The 20,421-nt window shown below is 40.8% G+C and overlaps 1 protein-coding gene across 3 annotated transcripts in view; it reads left to right on the top strand.

Annotated features, from left to right (window-relative positions):
• The window catches only part of PDSS1 (decaprenyl diphosphate synthase subunit 1), a 21,384-nt gene extending 1,532 nt beyond the window's left edge, over positions 1–19,852 (top strand). For 2 of the 3 annotated variants that reach the window (XM_042888283.1, XM_042888284.1), the window contains exons 3-11: positions 235–358; positions 716–846; positions 7,879–8,020; positions 8,786–8,897; positions 8,986–9,095; positions 15,564–15,644; positions 15,788–15,901; positions 18,508–18,588; positions 19,305–19,852. In XM_042888283.1, the coding sequence (XP_042744217.1) occupies positions 235–358; positions 716–846; positions 7,879–8,020; positions 8,786–8,897; positions 8,986–9,095; positions 15,564–15,644; positions 15,788–15,901; positions 18,508–18,588; positions 19,305–19,445 (1,036 nt within the window). In that variant the 3' untranslated portion in view covers positions 19,446–19,852. Of the gene's footprint in view, positions 1–234; positions 359–715; positions 847–6,307; positions 6,405–7,878; positions 8,021–8,785; positions 8,898–8,985; positions 9,096–15,563; positions 15,645–15,787; positions 15,902–18,507; positions 18,589–19,304 lie in introns of those variants that run through there. The other variant, XM_042888285.1, reaches the window with a different exon arrangement.
• The last annotated feature ends 569 nt before the right edge of the window (positions 19,853–20,421 follow it).

The following is a 20,421-nucleotide window of genomic DNA, read 5'->3' on the forward strand; positions in this document are numbered from 1 at the left end:
AACAAGTAGCTTTACTGTCCTTATTCCTCAGTAGTTAGTTAAAATGAGTATTTTGATGCCTTGTGTTTATCTTTTAGCTATTTCACTATTATTTTTTTTGGGGGGGGGGGGCGGGGGGGAAGAGGGGAGAGAGGAAAAGGAAGGAGGAAGGTGTGCTTTGAACGGCTTCTGTTTGTAGAACCAAGGGAAGTTGGCTTTTAACAATATTTATCTTTTGAAAAACCCTGTCACCAGGTTTTATCATACAAGTACAGCCCACATGTGCAGCTGCAGTAAGACAGTTAGTGATGAAAAATACCAAGACCCTTTTCAACTTGGCAGAAAAGACTTGAAGAATCTCTATGAGGATATTAAAAAGGTAAGGAGTTTTGGTGACTGTTCTGGGATATCGTAACAATTCTGACTTTAATTGCAACTGTTGTTGTGGAGGGTAGTTACTTAGGGACTGTTCTTCATGTTTATGAAAAGCTGTTTGTAAACTTATCTGGAAGTAAAGAAAGCATTTTGACGTACTGTATAGAACTAGAATGCAATTTTTGTTTTATCCTGACATACAGTGCTTGAATACATCAATTATATTTCAGATTACAATGAAAAGTAAAAATGACGTCAGCTTACATTGGGTGGAATGAAAAGGGCAATAACCTTTTATGTGCATACTACTTGAACTGTAAGATTGGCTTTGTGACTTTAATGCTGGTGTCTTTTTCTGTAGGAGTTACTTGTATCTACTGCTGAACTTAAGGAAATGTGTGAATATTACTTTGATGGGAAAGGAAAGGCCTTTCGACCAATGATCGTGGTGCTAATGGCAAGGGCTTGCAACATTCACCATAGCAATTCCAGGTGAGTCAGTTGCTCTTCAGTATATGGACTTACATCGTACTTGAAATGCATCGTTCCTGCATTTCCCCAAAAATATGTCAAGTAACTTTATAGAAATAAAATGTTACTCAATAAAGCCTGAGTTTAAATTCCATATTGAAGATGTATTTTTGAATTTAGCAGTGCAAAGTGGACTACTGGTTTTATTATATGCTTCAAGATGAGAAATTGTGGGCTGTACTTCAGTTGTAACTGAGGTGATGGAAAACAATGTGGTCAAATTCTGGTGAGGCTTTTAAGCAAATTGTAGCTTCTCTCATAAATGATTTGTTAGAATCTGTAACACTCTTGGAAACTGTTAACTGTTTTTCAGTTGTAACCATTTTTGTAGCTGTTAAACTCTTGAACAGATGAGAACTTTGTTGTAAGAAGGGACTTTCATAATGTGTGTTTGTTATTACACAGAAAAGCCATCAAGCAGGTGGCATAATTGTATTTGATGCTGTGAGACATTGAGACAGTCAGAGGTGCTACAGCTCTGGGAGCAGATTTGTATGCTTTAATGTCAGGTTCTTTATTCAAAGATTCTGCTGTTATCCTCATGATTTTCAATTTGAGAGTTTTGACAGAGTAGAACATCACTCCTTGCTCTGCCTGACAGCAGATACTTATTTCCACATATTCCTGTCAGTTTTGTTTGTGTTTTGTGGTAAAAATGTTGGCTGAAGTGCTCTCTGCATTCCAGTTATGTTTCCAGTCTGCCCTCATAGAATTTCAAGTATGACATTTTTGGTCCCTAGCCAGAAGTGTCTTGACTTGAATTTATTGATCTCAAGGGATTTCCCAGCTACTGCACCATCATCTCCTTAGTGATAACTTAGTGCCTTGTTGAATTATTTGATTTTTATACCTTCGAGCACAGCATATACTTTGTGGCTTGATATGGCACCTTTCCCTGTATAACAGTGAAATTTTCTCCCTTCCTATGTGAATATAATTTATAAGGGGAAAGAAAAACCTAATTGGCAATATCCTGTCCTGCGCGTGCCAGTTTGTCTTGGACCAATGAACTTCAGCTTAATTCAGTTTTCTGTACAGTACCACTCTGAGACAGTGACAAAGACATAAAAAGAAGAAATAATGTTACTGAAAGTCCTCAGAGACATCCTTTCCCACAGCACTGATTTGCTTAATATTTTTACAAGTGCTCTTGCCATGAGTGTGGCAATGGCACTTTCTGATGACAGTCATTCTTGATGACTTGCCATCTGTGGTGGAATGAAAGGTAGAACAATGAAACAAAAATTTCTGTTTGAGCTTGAAGGCTCACAAGTGTCCCATTATGGAGTAACCTCAGTGAGATTTGCAGACACCTCTGTGAAAAACCTTGAAGTGATCCTCGTGTGCATCGATCACAAAATAGCCAGTTCAGCTAAGGAAGAGCTGATATAACTGTACAGTGCTTTGTGAAATCATCAGTTCCATGTTTCCTGTGTTTAAAGAAAGATGAGGGATGGACTGGAAGGAGAATCAGGGTGAGTGAAGGACTTGCTGTCTGCAGGAAGAAAGCTGTTTAAAACAACGTACAGTATTGATAAGAGTAAATGTGTTCAGGATGGAAATTTAGGAGAGTTTTAACAATTGGAACAGTGAGTTTTTGGAACAGCCATCTGGTCAGAATAATGGAAAAGATAGTTCTATCTCATTCTAATGTGTTGTATGAGAAGCTTATCAATAAAATTATGTAGTGTACAGGCAATACCAAGAAGTCCAGACTTGATGTAAGGAAGCATATAATGGTATTTGCTGCCTTTTAACATGTATATGCTCATGCATATACATTTGTCCATGCGTTATGCTGTCTTTAAACAGTCAGGACCACTTTGACATCTGCCCTGTGCCGGTGAGAAAGCGTGATCTCAGACTCTGAATGCTACATATTACTAAGTTCAGGAGCCAACCCTCAGCACTGACGCTGCTTTATAGATACCTGTGTCATTTGACAGCTTTTGTACAGCTCTCAGTTTTTGTCAGCACCTCCAAACTATGCTTGATGATTAAAAGTCTCATTAATTTAAGTGTACCTTTTACGAGAAGAGGCCGAGTCACCATCTCTGTCATGTCTGTCATGTTTAGTTTTTTCTTTATTCTTGGTTTTTTGGGTTTTTTTTGTTTTTTTTTGTTTTTTTTTTTAGAATGAAATTCTGAGTAGGGAGGGCAGAAAGGTTTCAATAAAAGAAGAGAATGAAATCCCAGAGTATTTATCTTTCTCTTTGCTTCATGACGCTTTTCTTAAAGACTGTAATTGTAACTGAAATTCATATATGTTTCTGCAAGCCTTTTGGCTGCTGCATGATGTCCAACATCTTTTGAGGGTTGGGTAGGCCATGTGAAAGAATACACTCTCATATTTTGCATGCCTACTTGGTATGTGGATTAATGAAGTTTCATATGCATTTTCTTCTCTTTGCTTTTAAGTTTCTTGAGGCAGGCTGTGTGTTAACACCTGTTTCATCTAAATGTATACTTCCAGCTCACACTGACAGTAATTTCATTATTGTTGCTTCTTACAGAATTACTGCTTCCGGTTGACAAATTGTTCTTCCATCTTTTTACTGTTCGTGAGGGAAAATGTACGTGTAGAGAAACAAACTGCATTTTTGCTACTCTGCTACTCTGCTGTAGATCTGAGACGGGGAAAAACAGATGCAGCCGCCATCAGGCCTCCCCTCAGCTGCTCTGCTCTGGGCTGAGCGCAGCCAGGCACCTCAGCTGCTCCTCACACATCCTGTCCTCCAGACCTTTCACCATCTTTGTAGCTCTTCTTTGGACACACTGATAGTTTTATGTCCTTTTCATACTGTGCTGCCCAAAGCTGTATGTTGCTCAAGCTGAGGCCACGCCAGTGCACTGTAGAGCAGTTCAGTCTCTTCCCTCACCCAGTGGCCATGCTGCGCTTGATGCACCACCTGGATCAGGCCTGGCCTTCCTGGCTGACTGGGCACACTGTTGGCTCATGTTCAACTTGCTGTCAACCAAGACCCCCCAGGTCTCCTTCAGTGACACTGCTCTCCAGTGCCACATCCCTCAATCTGTATGTAATAGCCAGAGTTGCCCCTTTTCAGGTGCAGAATCCAGCACTTGCTCTTGTTAGACTTGGTGTCGCTGGTGATTGCCCAGCTCTCTCATTTGCCTAGAGGCCTGCAAGGCATTTTCACCCTCAGTGAAGTCAACAGCTCCTCCCAGTTTAGTATCATCAGCAAACTTACTCAAAACACCCTCTAATTCTACATCCAAATTAAAGAGGCATGAAAGAGAACTGACCCTAAAATGGAGCCCTGCTAGTGACTGGATGCCAGTCTGAGGTAGCACCATTTACTACAACCTAGACCATGCTGCCCTTCTCAGCTGTCCTACAGTTTTCTGGATCCACCATGCTTTTGCTGGTTCTTCAGTTGTTTTTTGTTGTTTTTCTAGGTTGTTTTTGCTTTGTTTTCCTTTCCTATGGTACTACTTGAAAAGGTACTACTCTTCCCTGCTTGGTTATTAAAATAACAGGACACAACTTCATAAGGATATGAGTCCTGATCTTTTGAAGCAGTTCACAGTGATGTCTCTGTCTTCACAGAGCCCCATGAGAATGGATGAAATTTCTTAGGGAATGGAGACAGATACCCAGATAGCTCTGCTTACTGATTAAGTGATATGATCTTTTGAGTTTAGATTTGAGAAGGTTAGCTATATAGAATGCCCCTAGCAGGTTAGCTGGCATTCTACAGTAGGGTTGCTTTGTTTTAGTCATTGTAAAGAGAATGACTGTTGTACAAGGCCATAACGGTCCAAAATGTTGTCAAAAAATAGCCATCCAAAGCATTCAGGCTGTTTTGTGCTAGTATGGTTTATTTTTCTCTTCCCCTTGAATATCCAATTGTCAAAAATCCAGCTCTGAGTCTTCATTTTTTAGGTTTTTTGTTTGTTTGTTTGTTTAGTGACGGCAACTTATCTTTGTGTGAGAATGAAAATTACTGTAAAGAGTTGAAATTGAAGTCATGCAAACCCTCAGTTTCACACATCCCCTGATGTTTCTTCACATGACACCTGTGTGCAGAATTTCACAGAATTATCACTTAACCTGATGGGTCCTTGGTTTCTATGTAAGATATATTCTCCAAGGGTGCTTATATATAGGAATTTTTGTCTATTTCTGCAACTGAAATGAGAGACAAACAGAAAGAAGGCCAAAGAAGTACAGAGGCATCTTGATGGAGAAAATAGTAAGCAAAAAAATGTTTAGGGAGGAAAAAAAGGGAAATAAATATATCAAAATGGTAGAGAAATACTTAAATATAATGTCATAGCCAAACTGGACTGAATATTTCCTATCATATGGGGATCTGCCAGCAACCCTAGCCCTCTTTGCTTTCCTTCTTCATTGTCAGATGCCTCTACTGTTTGCTGTTTCTCAGTAGTTCTGTAGTTTGTTCCTAGTTAACACATCCCTTCTCTATGCTTCCATTAGTTTGTAGTGTCCTTCTGTGTCATAGGCTGTGTTTCTGAAGCATTACTTTCTTTTAGCCACATGAACTTAACAGCAGAAATGTACTTTGAGGAGTGTGATTGTTCAGCAGAAATTTTGCAAGTTCTGTTGCAAGTTTCTGGCCTTTTAACTGGCAGTATTTACCTACTGGCATACACATAGCAAAGCACCTTGTTGCAGCTGTTAATGTTGTGTTGGTTTGGAGGCAGAAGTTTTGCTCACCTGTAAGTTCAACGTTGGTCTTCTTCAGTGCGTTTGAAACAAGTTCTGGTTCCCTGTGGTACTGTGTGCCTATAAATGATTGTTGCAGAGTCAAGCAGGAGATCCTGTTGAAAAGTAGAATGTGATCAAGGACTCACATGTGCATTATATTCATTTCTAAAAGATGAAGTTCTAGTTGCACAGAATATACTTGTAATATACAGCACCTTGGGGTGCCTTTATTCTGAGAATGACCTAAAAATGGCATCACTGCACTCAGTGGCCTCGTGGTGATCCAGTTACCTGCTGACCTGAGTTACTACCAGCACTTTTTGCTTTTGTTTTGCAGGCGGAGTTGAATGAAAAATGACAGGGAAAAAGGAAGATCCCATTTCTTTTGTGTTTTCCCTAAAGTAGGCATGCTCTGATTCCAAATTTTTTCTTACAAGTGTTTGTAGGAAGCTACTGCAAAATTTCTGGCCACAGATGGGAAGAACCTTGCTGGAGAACTTCCGGAAATAGCAGCTTTATAAAAAGCCTCCAGGTTGATTTATAACGGGTGATATAACTTGTATGAAAGCCAGACACTTTAACCCTGCCATTTTTGGTCATTGTCAGAAATGAGCTGCACTGTAAAACAGAATTTTCAAAACCTGTTTTTGAAATGTCTGTGCTTGTGCTGCATTCATACTACTGAAAATATTGGCGTGTCTGTGAGTGTTGCCCTTTACTGCTACTTCCCAGCAGGAAGTCCAGTCTGCTGTCATATTAATGAAAAAGGGAGTCCCCAAAAGGAGACCTGTGCATGAAAGAGGCTGGAGACCTTTACAGTTGTTTGAAGGTAAGTTCTCCTACTTAGTAACAATGTATTTTCTTGAAAACTGCTTAGACTGAACTAGCACTTGACCAAATTACTAGTCCACAGTGAAACTTACCATCAAACAGCTATGAAGGTTTCCAGCTCTTATTTTTGTGTTATTGAAAAGCTACGTTTTCACAGCCTGTGAGCCACACATCCTGCTATTGTTCAGGATGTAGAACTCCCACTGACAGCAATGCATAGCTCTGCATAGAGGTAGGTGTCAGAACACTGTGTTATGTCAGCAGACTGCAAGATGTTCTTTCATTTTGTGATTAATCACTAGATTTTAATAGACTAGGCAGTGCAAAATTTTAGATTGCATTCAGTTGAGCTGAAATGATTAACTTCTGCTTTATCTCAGTTCTTTTTTTTCACTTCTTATTCTGTTCTGCTTGAAAATAGTGTTAATTGCTCTGCTAATTGTATACTAGAAGTAAGGCGTTTATATATCAGAAGTAATGTTACCTGTTCTATTCTTTTCACATCCATGTGGGATTGTTAGGGCTATAGGGCAAGGCTGATAGGGGTAGCATTTCTGGGATCCTGCATGCAGCTTTTTATGAGATCACAGATGATGTAGATAATAAAACAAGGCAGGGGCAGTTCGGTAGTAGGGTTGATGGTGCTTTTTTCTGAGGTAGGACAGGTCTTTCGTGTTCGTTGTGCCAGTGTGGTCCCTAGGTAGTTGCTGTTATGTTCTTCCATGTCTTTTTCACCTAGTTTGAAAAATAAAGTAAATGTGAACTACTGAGAGTTGAATCATCAGTGTTAGGTCTTCCCAAAGGCTGAATTTCCTTAGGAGTTAGTAGTTTGTGTTTACAGCCCTACAGTGATTGCAGTATAATTCCGGTTAATTCTTCAGGCTTTTGAAGAACCTCTGAAGCCTTAGAATAATCGGATAAGATAAAAGGATAAGATCAGCAAATTATGTATTCAGATGTAGAATAAAGGTTTTCTTTGTCTGCTGTTCTCTCCAGCGTGCTGGTTTGTAGAGTTTGGGAGAGTTTGTGGTGCTGCAGCAGAGCAATAGGGAGATGAGGAAAACTTCAAACGCTGCTACAGAGCTACTTGGCACCCTTTTCTCTGCCCTTTTCCTGATTTCTGTCTTCTTGGAATGAAGCATCCTTAATGCTGTGCTATTTATTGCAGTCTGGATTTAGCAGGATTACAGTCAGTAACTGAGGAGTTTCGCAATGCTGTTAATGCAGCAAGACAGAAAAGGGCCTAACGAGGATGGAAACATTGCACTGTGCTTCTTGTACTAACATAATCTTACTTTCTCTTGTCTTCCTAATTTCAGGTTTGAAAGATGGGGTTCAGACCATGGAAATCCTGCAACAGCTGTTTTCAGCAAAATATATTTTTTGCGTGGTTTTAGTAGAGATTTCTTGCAGTCGCACTGCAGCACACAAAATGTGTTTAATTAAATGTCAAATCTTGTTTTTCATTTTAGGGAGGTGCAAGCAAGCCAGCGCTCTGTGGCCATAATTGCAGAGATGATCCACACAGCTAGCCTCGTTCATGATGATGTCATTGATGATGCAAATTCTCGCAGAGGAAAAATGACAGTCAACCAGATCTGGGGAGAGAGGAAGGTGAGGATGGAAGGATTGCATTTTAGTTGTGGCAGAGCAGAAACATCCAGGCTCTTTGCTGTGTTTCTATCTCTGGGCACAGTCTTGGGATATTCCAGAAAAAGCGTGAAGCCTTGTGTCCAGATTGTAGGTAAGACAAATGGGTGTTCTGTTACTGAACTTTTGGAAGCATTAGAGAAGCTGTGATTCTGGAGTAACTGTTAGTGCTTTCAACTTCCCCGTGTCTTTTGCTTTTGAAGTTGTACCTCATTCAAAACACAGTAGGTTAGACTGTGTCAGTGATGAATGCACAACATTTTCTGGTCAGCATGAGGATATTTTGAGTGCTGCTTCTTCACGGAGTGAAGGAAGGCCTTAATCAAAACATGTAAGGAAAAAAGATAATTACTGGTACATCAGAACTGATCGAGGCAGTTCAGAGCTGACATGGTGTAACAGTCACAGCAGAACAGTCAGATAGAAAGGAAATGCTTCAAACTTACCATGAAAACACATGCAGATGTTGCACAGAGAGAGAGCACTACTTATGCAGAAAAATTTAACCAGCGGTATAAGATAGGAACTGAGAGATGGTTCCAAGTGGAACATTTGGCTGTCTTCTGCTTTCTCTCTGTTACAATGAGAAATGTATGCTTTATGTAGGAAAATGATGTGATGTGAGAAGGTGTGCCAAAAATAACAAAGTTGTATCATCTGTACTAATGCTTGCAGGAAAACAAAAGATTTTTCTTTTTCCTTTTTTTTTTTTTTCTTTTTAACTCTTAGGCAGTTCTAGCTGGTGATTTCATCCTATCAGCTGCTTCCTTAGCTTTAGCACGAATTGGAAACACTACTATTGTCTCTGTTCTAACTCAGGTGATTGAAGATCTGGTGCGTGGTAAGGTCTTTTTCTGTTTTTATCTTCAGACTTGTTTGCTTCAGCAGTAAACCCACAAATAAAAACTTGAATCTGTGCAAAATTTCAGGTGAATTCCTCCAGTTGGGTTCCAAGGAAAATGAGAATGAGAGATTTGCTCACTACCTCGAGAAGACTTTTAAGAAGACGGCGAGTCTGATAGCAAACAGTTGTAAAGCAGTATGTACGTCTGTCTCTTCCAACGTTAACATACCGTACTGTAAGCTTCACAGCTCAACTCCTGATTATTTTTGCTTTCTCTGGAGACCCTCCAAAGTAAAGCCTTTAGATGATGTTCTGCCAGAATGAGTCTGATATTGTGCGCTTTATCCCAGATCAGCTGGGTAGCCTCCAATATTGGTTTTCATTTCTTCCTGTTTTATATTCATGCACAGATGTATTGATATTCAGAACGGGGTTCACAGTGGCAGCCACAAATTTATGAAATTCTGCGATTTTCAGGCAATGTTTTTTAATGTCAGTTGAGAATTCCTGGTCCTGTAATTTGATTTTAAGTCTTCTCTGACATCTGGTCCCACCCGTCAATGCAAACTGGGACCTTAAATTATAGCAGTGGGAGAAAACAAGCACTTGCATATACTCCACATTATATTCTCAAAAAACACAAGCACGTACGTGTTGGTTTGTCTGGAACCCTGCTATATCTAACTTTACCCGTTGGCCAGTTCTGATAATTCACTACAGAAGGATCTGATTCAAAATGATGTCCTTCTTCAAAAAACTTGTGCAGAAAATGGAGAAGCTGAGCACTAGTCTTATCCCCATTGAGTTATATATAATATTGAAATTCTTTTCTTTCTTTCTTTCTTTCTTTCTTTTTTTTTTTTATGGAAGCAATTATAGCTGGTGTGTGGCATAGCAAGAGAGTTCTGGGGGTATTAGATTATAAACCTGTGTCAATCTTCCTGTGTTCTCAGAGTGCTTGTGTGTTTGTGCCACAGACAGCAGCTGAAAATTGCTTCTATCCAGAAAATCATGTAGAATGAGAGACACGCATTGTGTGGGGAGGAAAATTGTCTTTCATTATACAGTTTCTTCTGGTCAGAGGAGAGAACTGAAATTTTCTGGATTGCTTGTATTGATGACAGAATGACCCAGGCAAGAATTTCCCTTTGCAATTCCTTTACGTTAGTGGGAGTTGGAGTAGTGAGGAGCATCATTATTTATTTTCTGCTACCCCCCAAAAACCCCCACAAAGATTTTACATGAACTTTGACAGTCATCCTAATAGAACCTTCGTGGAGAGAAGGATCACCGTCCCACTGAGGGGGGTCTCCTCACAAATCTATTATTTGGAATGTTTTCCTTTTCATAACTCACAGAAGAATTAAGGATTTGAGCATTTACTTCCATACTGTTGCTGTGATGCAGGTGAATGGGAAGGACGTGTTTGAGTGCTGTTCTTCAAGTAACTCTTCTGAGTTGTTACAGTGCTGAATTTCTGCATGTTTATATGTAGTAGAATTTATGTTACAAATTAAAACAAAGGAGGCTTTTCTCCTTAAGGTGAGATCACACTTGCAGGACACAGTATGCATGATTTGTATATGCATGCCTACCTCTGTTTCATGGATTAGGAGAGCTCTGCTGTTTTTTTAGCAGTGAAAAGTTTGGGTTTGTTTTGTTTTGTTTTGTTTTTTGTTTTCTTTTTTCTTCTCCATTCATATGATTTTGACCATAAATCAGAAGGGAGTTCTGTCAGTGAAGATGATCACCGGGATCATCATTGTAACTTGAAAGGAAATTCATCTGGGGAATGAAGAGTATTCACATCCTATTTTCTGGGACAAAACCAAGGAGGGAGATTATGGATTTACAGAACATCAGCTGTAACTGGGCGAGTCACCAGATGCAGTTCAAATCCTTCTAATGATAGGAAAAGACACTGGTTAGTTTTGGTGCATAACTGAGCACAAATATTAACTGGAACGTCAAACTGGTTCAGGAGGCATCTTAGAATTGTACGCTGGGTAGGAGGAATGCAGAGTATTCCTGGTAAGATGTCTGAGCAGGGTGATCACTAGTCTGTTCAACGCTTCAGATGAGTGCTGACAGACATCTTCTGCATCTCCAAGGCATCACAGCACTCGAATCAAACGTCCTTTACTATAGCAATTACTGTTGTTTTTAATTGACAGAGCAGTATGCTCAAAATATTAGAGCCATCCCAGTCCTCGGTTTCTTTCTACCATAGTTTTACATGGGGGAATGTAACCAAAGTTGCAGCCAAAGTAATATGTTGCAAAAGAAAATGATGGCAGATGGCCCAGAGGGTCACTGAAGGCTTAGTTACTGAAAGGCATTTTTCAGAGAATCACAGCAGGTGACTGGTTCAAAATTTAATAATGAGTCTGCAGTGGAATTTCTGTCTGTCATCAGTCACGCTGGAGAAGGCAAAATAAATTTAGCAGGTTCTCTTTTTTTTTTTTTTTTTTAAATCATGCCTTAATGTGTATTCCTAACCCTTGTAAAGCTATTTGTATTTTGCATAACACACTTTCAAAACAGGGATTTAAACATGCTTGTTGCAAGATCAGTGTGAAGTTGCACAAGAGATGGATTTGTTTGATAGGGGAGAGCATGCAGCCTCGGGGAGTGAGACATGATTGTGTGTGGGAGGTCTGGCTGAGGGACTGAAGGAAGGAACAGCATCAGCTCTGCATCTACTTTAACTAGTTCATGGTTTCATGTATGCACCGGGCTCCTGCTGAAAAAAACATCTGCCAGGGTATGGAAGTGGTGCTGAAGAAAATAATACCTCTGAAATACTAGAAGCTGAAACACCACCAGCAAAATGGATCTCTGCCCCATCCTCAAACTAAGCACGCTGACTACAGTAACGTCCGATGAAAGATGTAGGCTCATAGCATCAGTGGCATCAGATGGTCAGCTAATAAATTTCCTTGCAGTAGTTCCTGTGGGATTTTCTTCTTCATAATCTGTTTACTGTGAGAAAGATTATCATAAATACACTGCAGATACTGAGACAGATAACTTTTACTTGAGGACATGTTAAATGTATGAAAATGCAAACTGTGGTCAAAAGTTGTCTGCTGCATGCAGAGCTGCTGGGTAGATGCCTTCCTCTAGTAGGCAGACCTTCCTAACCTCCTTCCCAAGAGTTATCAATGGGGATTTGAGGAGGCTGGAGGAGAGTGGGCCCTGTGGCAGTGAAGGCTAAAAGCATAAGGGGCTGCGTCGCCAGCACATCAGTGTGGCTGGTTTCCTTTGCTCTGCACATGTCAGACCTCACTGGCAGTAGTGTACTCAAGCTGAGCTCACTCATACAAGACCAAGGTTCTCATTGCTGGGTGAGTTCAGTGATGGCTGGGGACTGAAGCACGTAGTGTAACAAGAGTTGGCTTCAGCTTGGAGTAGAGAAAGCTGAGGGGGAATCCTCGTGTTGTCTCCAGCTGTGTCAGAGTGTAGGAGAAGATGGAGATGCAGGGTGAAAGGAAGAGCTTTTCCATGAAAATTTTCAATTAGGTGTTGAGAAAAAATTCTTGGTGAGTTTGGTCAAATGCTGGAACGCATTGCCCATACAGGGCGTGGGATTTCCATCCTTGGAGATGGTCAGAACTCAGCTGGACACAGCCCTGAGCAACCTGTTCTGAATGTAGTAAGCCCTGGTTTGAGCAGATGAATGGACCAAATTATCTTAAGAGGTCTCTTTCAACCCAAACTATTCTGGAATTCCCCTGGAAGAGTGGTGCTATCACCTGGAAACTGAGCCAGGTGAGCTGCAACCAAGAAGGTAGGATCCTGACTGCTTCAGATGGGGTGTGGAGGAAGGCTGGAGAGCAGCTGAAGGGGAAGATTTCAGAGCTTTTTCCTTTCCAAGATGGCCCCCAGCCTAGGAGAAGGAGAACAAACATCTCATGTGCCATTTAGACAAGCGTGTTTCTTCCCAGCAGCAGGTGCTTCTGTTTGGGGGTACAAGTCACCAGTGCAGACGTGCAAGTGTTCGAAACCCCAGCTGCTCTATTTTCACGTGGCAGGTAGAAGAGCAGGATGTATCCAGAGGTGATGGCAGAATACTTTATGGATGTGAAAAGTCAGCAGGGAGGCAAGATTGGTTTACAGGCTGTCATGTAACACAAAAAAATTGGAAACAATTTTCTATCTTAAAAAGTGTGTTTGAAATAATACCAAGCAGATTGACTTGGTTGAATGAATTCAAAGAACCTTTCTGAAGAATTTGTTCCACTTGATATAAGGAAGGATTTTTTAAAATCAGAATTTACTAGAGGACAAGTCTGAATTCTTGCAAGATTAAAATTTTAATCAACAAACCCCCACACAGGGGAGCTATAGGATGACCTGCAAGGCATCAGCTTTATCACTTAAGCATACATAATTATATTTATGTTGTTATACTGATTTTTATTTGTAAATGTCTTCTATTATCCCAGTATGGCCTCAGGCTGACTCCCATTGCTTGCAGAGCAGCAGGCTGACTGGGACAAGCCTGCCTGCATCCCAGTGAGTGTCCATTTGGGGGCAATAATCCACAAGAAGAGTTTTAGAAATTGGATCCTGGAGGAGCCCTGCTGGGAGGACCCAGTGGTGTTTGCAGGTTTATGGTGTGGTCATGGTAAGAGAGTAGCGAAAGGTCTATTAGATCTGATGGATTTATTTTTTTGGTCCTCTGAGTGGTTTGTAACGTAAATAGGGCATACAAAAAAGGTCTTCTCTTGCAAAGATGCAGGAATTCATTTTTGCAGTGGTGAATTTTCTCGTGTAAAGAACTCGTGCTTTTGTTTTTGAAATGCACATGCAGTGCCATAATTCCCTGTGTGGGTGATGTCAGTGTTCCCAGAGAACTGCCCACCTGCAGTGACAGCTCTGCTCTGACCTCCCAGCTTAAAGAGGAAGCTCTTCTCTAGCTGTAGCCCTTCCTCCCTCCACCTACCAGTTTGTCCCCACTCTGTCTCTTTGCCATCAACCAGGATTTTGCCAATTGAATATCCTTCTGCTGAATTATTTTGATTCTTTACATTAAATTTGGTAATATGCAAAGATTTCATTGGCACGGGGTAAATGCAGTCCCTCTGCCTTGCTGATCTTTGTATTACAGAAGCACCAAGTTTTCTAGGCACTGCAGAGCAGCAGATGATGTTAGCTTTGAGGGGCAAATACTGCTAGTTAAGAGAAAAGCTTCAGAAGGAGGGTACAAGGGCAAGATGTCCTCCCTGGACAGTCTCTAGCAAGTCCCACTTGAGTGCCCCATATTTGCAGCTCACTGTTTTAATGGCCTATGTCATATGAATAGACATAGGTAGTGTCATTTCCCTGCTATGCTGTCCTCTTAAATAAAACTGGGAAGAGCGAGATGTTAATGGCTGAGACCCCTGGGGGTCTGCTGTTACCCATCCATGAAGGCTATGACAGGGAATTTTCTGGTGCTTAGTTACAAAATGCACTGAAGCGTGAAATAGTCTCCAACTTTGTATACGCTGCATCATACTCATTAGGGTATATGTAATACATTGATCCTTCAGCATCTAACATTGTTTCACGTCCATCTTCATGATCACCCTCAAAGCTATTCCTCGACCTGCTTTTTGCTGGGGATTCTTTTTTTTTCCCGTTTGTTTTTAATGATCCTACCTTTTGTGTTCCTTACAGAGATGGTCTTTGTAATTTACTGACTCATTTTTATGTCACCTGGTTTTCCTAGCACATTCTTAGTCTCGCAGTAAATGAAATGCATCTTTGCCCCTTCCATCAGCCACAGCAGACTTGGATGGGTTTTGCCCCCTATTTCTGGTAGCTTCATTGAGGACAGGAATAAGGCAATTTAAACATAGCCAACCTCATTCTGCAGTCAACAGATAAGTGCAGAAGCATAAGTGCCCTTCCTAGGAGGCAATATAGTTCCCAGATGTTCCTCAGTCCTATATTTCAGTTTTGTGGAATTTATTTAGTGAAAGCTCTCTCTCAAGTAGTCAGTTCCTCTGTCTCTGCTCAGTTAAAGTATTTATCTCAGTTTTGTGATCCCGTTGTCTACCTCGGTGAGCTTTCTTCATTCTCTACCTTATTTCTCTTTGCCATTTATCCCTTGATACCTTTGTCTGCAAGTTTATCAGGTGTCTTCTGAGCAATTCTGCTTCAGGCAGATAACATCACCCTTAAAAATAACCTTATCTCAACTGACCCTCCTCTGTGGGTGCAACTCCTCCAATTTTGTGGATCTTTTATGAGGCATGCAATGTGCAATTATCTATTGTCTGACTTACAATTATCCCCTGGCTGATTTATAAATGTAATAAATTTAATTCATCTGTCTCTGGACTGGATATGACTATTAGCCTGCATGTGCAATGCATCTTTATTTCTTCTCTCTTCATCCGTGCATTATAATTTCTAACTGATGAATATTTAATAAACCTAATCTCCTATCAGACTTGAATATATTCTTAATAGTGCACTGCCCCTCAGCTTTGTTTCCTAATAAGCTTGGCTGTCGTGTGTATCCAAGAGATAAGCAAGAATGTGCTGCCGAGTCAGCATTTAATCCTTTCCCGGATTCTCGCTGTTGGTGCTTGCTGTGTCACCCTCTGGTCACAGGCCAGAAGCGGCTCCTGGCTGAATCTTTCCATTCACTTGTTTTGTTTTTCTTTTCAGGTTTCAATTCTAGGCTGCCCCGATCCCAAAGTTCACGAGATCGCATACCAGTATGGAAAAAACGTTGGCATTGCTTTTCAGGTAGTGCTTTTGTTGAAATAAGGGGAATCTTAACTTTTCCCAACTGCCTTAGAAACTGACGTGGGCTGTCTTAATGCTATAAATGTAATTTTAACAAGAATTAAAAAAAATGCCCTAAGCTAATCGTCGTTATCTCCTTGCAGCTAATAGATGATGTGCTGGATTTTACATCATGTGCTGACCATCTTGGGAAACCAGCAGCAGCAGATCTCAAGCTTGGGTTAGCCACAGGCCCTGTCTTGTTTGCTTGTCGACAGGTAAGTTAAAAGAAACACATTTACCCCAAACCAAATGTGTACGTGGCTCTTCACAGCCACACAGAGATCCAGCTCACATGCATCACTTCTTCAGTGTAAGTGATGAACACAGCCTGGGCACATGTGAACAATCAGTGCATTCAGTATCAGCTGGAATTTGAGTGCATGTGTTGTCAGATTGACACCTTCCTCCTCAGTTACTCTTGCCGTTAGGCCCCTTGCATCAAGAGAAGCATTAGTCATTTGCTGCCCTCAATGCCCAGACTTTGCAAAGGTGCAGGTATTCCGGGAGATTTTCTGCACACTGGCTGCTTGCTTATGTTCTTTCCTCAGACACCATGTTCTCCCCAGGCCGCCTACGTAACCTTTTTGCCAAGTTCTAGGCTTTGTATCCAATCTGGAGCACAGTTGAAAACATGGGAAGCTTTCCCTTCTTTACAGTTGTGCTGCTGGAGGTAAATGTAAAAGTAGTTTGGATAAGTGAAAGGAGTAAAACAGTAAGTTTAAAATTGGTCAGGATTTTTAGTGGCATGAGAATGATTTAGAGGAGTAAAAAGGAAGCAGAAATACTAGCAGCATCAAAATTGGTAGTAATCCATAGAAGGGAGAAAGCCTGGTGTAATGCACTTTGCTCAGGTTTCTGCTTTGCCTGAGGAAAGATTTGGGACTTAGAAAGCAGTCCTTCCTTCCAAGCTTCATGATATGCTAGGTGGCACAACTAGTTCCAGACAGAGCTCTGGGCTGTGTTCTTTCTCTCAGTGGAATTGCTCAGAGCTTGAGATGGGAAAAATTTTAAATAATTTATTTTAAAAATACAGCTTTCTAACATTTACTGTCCCCTCTTTCTTAACAAAAGAGTCCAGGAGGAGGCTGGAACGTATGCATGTGTTTGTTTCTTCATCCTTTGGGCATTTACAAGGACATGCATCTCAGAATAGACAGGAAAGGGAGGAGTATCAACCGCTTGGGAGTGCAGACTGATGCACGCTGAGAACAACCTCCTCCATGTGTTCAGTTCTTCCCCATAGGTGTGTCTGGGGGGCATGCAGACTTGTTCTTGAATTTTATTGCAGAATTTGTTGGTGAGCAGCAGGATCTTGTTAGCAGCAAGTTGTCTGAATGGACAGTGAGAGACAGATACAGAAAGAGGGTGCAGTTGTGTGATGGGGTTTTTTATCTACTTGTATGGAGAAGCAAGGATGTAGTACAAAGACACTGATGAGGACTTGGCAGAGAAAGGGTGACTGACCATCTTTTGGGTGTTGACTATCGCAATGTTTAAGTTAAAATTATTATTTTATGAATTTGCTTGGATTTGCCGTTTGTCTCTTTCAGACTCACTTATCATTTGATTACTTGTGTTTTATAAAAAATATGGAAATACAAAAAAACCTATCCGCTTCATTTTGAAGTCTGACTCGATCGTCATAGGTCACTTCTAAACTCTTCTCGTATCTGGTAGATGACAAGTGTAAGTCCTTGCATTGAAAGGTAACTTGATCGTCTTGCAAAGATTTCCTCACTAAGCGGAAGGCCTTGCTGAACATTTCCTGCTGTTTTCAAGAAACTGAAAGAACAGCACTACAGACTTAAGTGATATATAAACAAAGTATAAGTGCTAAAAAGAAATCTGGAGCTAAATGCTTATCTGTGCCACTAGTGAAAGCAGTTTCATCTCTTTTTATCTGAAAATGAAAAGTCGTGAGCGAGGACTTGAAGACAGTCCAAAATGCAATTGTTACTTATAGGCTGTCTCCTCTTGGAATGAATGTTACTGCTGTCCTGCACACCCTTTAATTTATCTGGCAGTCCTCGCATTGTCTTGCCAACAACCACACTTCTGTGAACGCTGTCCGGCTCTCAACTGACGGCCTTTTCTTCTTGTCCTCTATCCTCTGCTGAGATGCAGTTTTTTGCACTGCAGTACTGAGTGACCTTAATACAAACACGTTCAAGCTCAACATAAGACCTGTTCACACCATGAAAAGTTATTTCTTTCTTTTTTTAAGAAATGCACTGCTGTACACTACTTCTCGAGTTACTCTTTAAGTGGTACAGCTGAAGAAGGAGGGTTTATTTTTATTACAGCCAGTCTTGTCAGATGCTCATAAACTACTCTTTATATCTGTGTAACTGCTAAAAATAGCTTTTCATTTCAGGTGGGAATTTTTATATTCTTTGAAGCTCAGGTATAAAAAGTGAATGCGTGTGAATCCTATATCATTGTAAATATGGATAATGTGAACACTGCAATTAACTTGTCATTATGTGGAAAGAAAGCTGGAATCTAGAGAAAGTCGGCTGTGAGTCACCAATGAACTTTTAAATGTATCTTCCACAATGAGTGCCTCTGAGTAACAGAGAAGTGTCACAACAGTGAGGGATATCACGCCTGTTCCCTAACAAGGAGTGCATAGATCTGTGGTTTCATAACCACGGGTGTGCAAGGAAAGCAGGTAACTGTGTGAGTGTGCTGCAGTAAATCTGTAGGGACTGCAACAGTAGGGAATGGCAGCTGTACTTCATTTTTTTTCCACCTTAGCACAGCCAGCTGCTGCGTGGAGAACTACTCACAAGCAGTACAAAACTTCTTGCTTTGTGCTTAGTTTCCAGAAATGAATGCCATGATAATGAGACGATTCAGTAAGCCAGGAGATGTCGAACGTGCTCGGAAGTACGTGTTGCAGGTAGGAACGGTGTCAGACATTTCCTCCCTGAAGTCAGTCTGAATTTCATTGTGTCTAAAGCAGAACAGCAGAGTTGCATTATTTGAATGGATGTTCAGAAGCATGTGAGGTGTGTGTTGGTACCATGCTGGTACTCCAAGCTGCTGTACTGGCACAATGTTTTAACAGAAATGTGAATTACTGGGTTGAATAGATTGTTGGCTTTTTTTTAATCCTCAAAAAGCATCAAATCTCTCTAATAAAAATGAAAAGCTCGTGCATTAACTCAGTTCCTTCAGCTGAAGAGTTGCTGTGTCCAATGACTGATGTAAGCAGCAACTAATGATTGCAACTGAAGTGCTCGCTCCCGTTTTAGCTGACTGATGTGAAAAGAGTAAATAATTGTGCAGAATTAATACATATCTAGTCAGCACAGCATGGGGCTTTTTTATGCTTCTATTTTGGGCAGGAGAGGAGTTAAGCAATTAGTTTCTAGTCCTACTGAATAATATGTTACCGATACAAGTGTTGTTTTATGAGCACAATTAAGTTTAGTGCTGATAAGTTTTGGTGTTTCAAAGCTTTGGGGAAGATTCAGTGGATCCTCACTCCTTCAACATACAACTTAGCGTTCAGGAGACTTAAAACCTTTAAAACTACCACTGTAACAATAAGGGGCAAAAGACAGGAAGGGTCTGCTCGGTTATCCACTGTGTTTCATTTTTATCCTACACAAGAGTGACGGTGTGCAGCAAACAACCTACCTCGCCCAGCGCTACTGCCACGAAGCTACGAGAGAGATCAGCAAACTGCGCCCATCCCCTGAAAGAGAAGCCCTCATTCAACTGACAGAAATGGTACTCATGCGAGACAAGTGAGAGAACTCCTTCCACTCGTTCTGGCAGCTACTTACCAGACTGTGCCTACATTTCCTTCAAGTTATTTGCTTCCAACACAGGCTACCAAAAATTATTTTTTTAAGAAACTTCTGGTTTGTTTTTTTTTTTTCTGGGGGGGGGTGGGGGAGCTCTACTTTTTTTTTCCATAAAAATAAAAATGGAAGTGTTTTATTGTAGGAAGCCATACGGTTCAGAGCAAATCAGATCGTGCTGTACAATTGTTTTAGTGGGGGCTATTAATTGTGGGGCAGGGGAAGATGTTTACATGTTGATGCACAAAGGCCACAATGAAAATAAATATAAATCAGTGTATGAAAATTGAAGTTGCTCAAATTTCATTCGTTCACAACAATAAACACAGCATACATGTTGCTATCTGTTGAACACCTGTGGAAACATAGGTGGTTTGAATGCTTTCCTGGCTGTTAAATTACAGAAGTATCTGGAATTGTATAAAGGGGAAGAGATGATAATAACAGATTGTATGTAGACTTGAATAGGTTGTACGTGTAACTAGTTTCCAATTCATAATGAAATACAGGTATGCCATTGGTTGTACTTGCTAGCAGTTGGGAAAGTAGAAGGTTTGGTATTTCAAACCCACGGTACAATGAATGATTCAACAGCCAGTCAAAGCTTCTACTCCATCATCTTCCATCATTCATTTACACAGAATATCCAATGCCCTCTCCTTAGAAGACTGCTTTGAAGTCACAGACACATTCCTATTACAGTAATTATCCAGTACTACCGCATTCCTTTTCAGGTTATTTAAGCCACAGTATTTGCAGAACAGAAGTATCACCTCTAGCTATCTCTGCTTGTTACCCTTTGATGCAAATGGCTAAGTGCATTGCTCCATCCCAGGTAAAAAGAATCCCTGTCCTGTTCTGACTGTTTCCTCCGGTCAGATCTGGAGGACAGCCCCCAGCTTCCTCAGCTGGGCACACTACCA

The sequence above is a fragment of the Lagopus leucura genome, unplaced genomic scaffold (assembly GCF_019238085.1).
Source record: "Lagopus leucura isolate 7727_CA_CO unplaced genomic scaffold, USGS_WTPT01 Super-Scaffold_100157, whole genome shotgun sequence".
Lineage (NCBI taxonomy): Eukaryota > Metazoa > Chordata > Aves > Galliformes > Phasianidae > Lagopus > Lagopus leucura.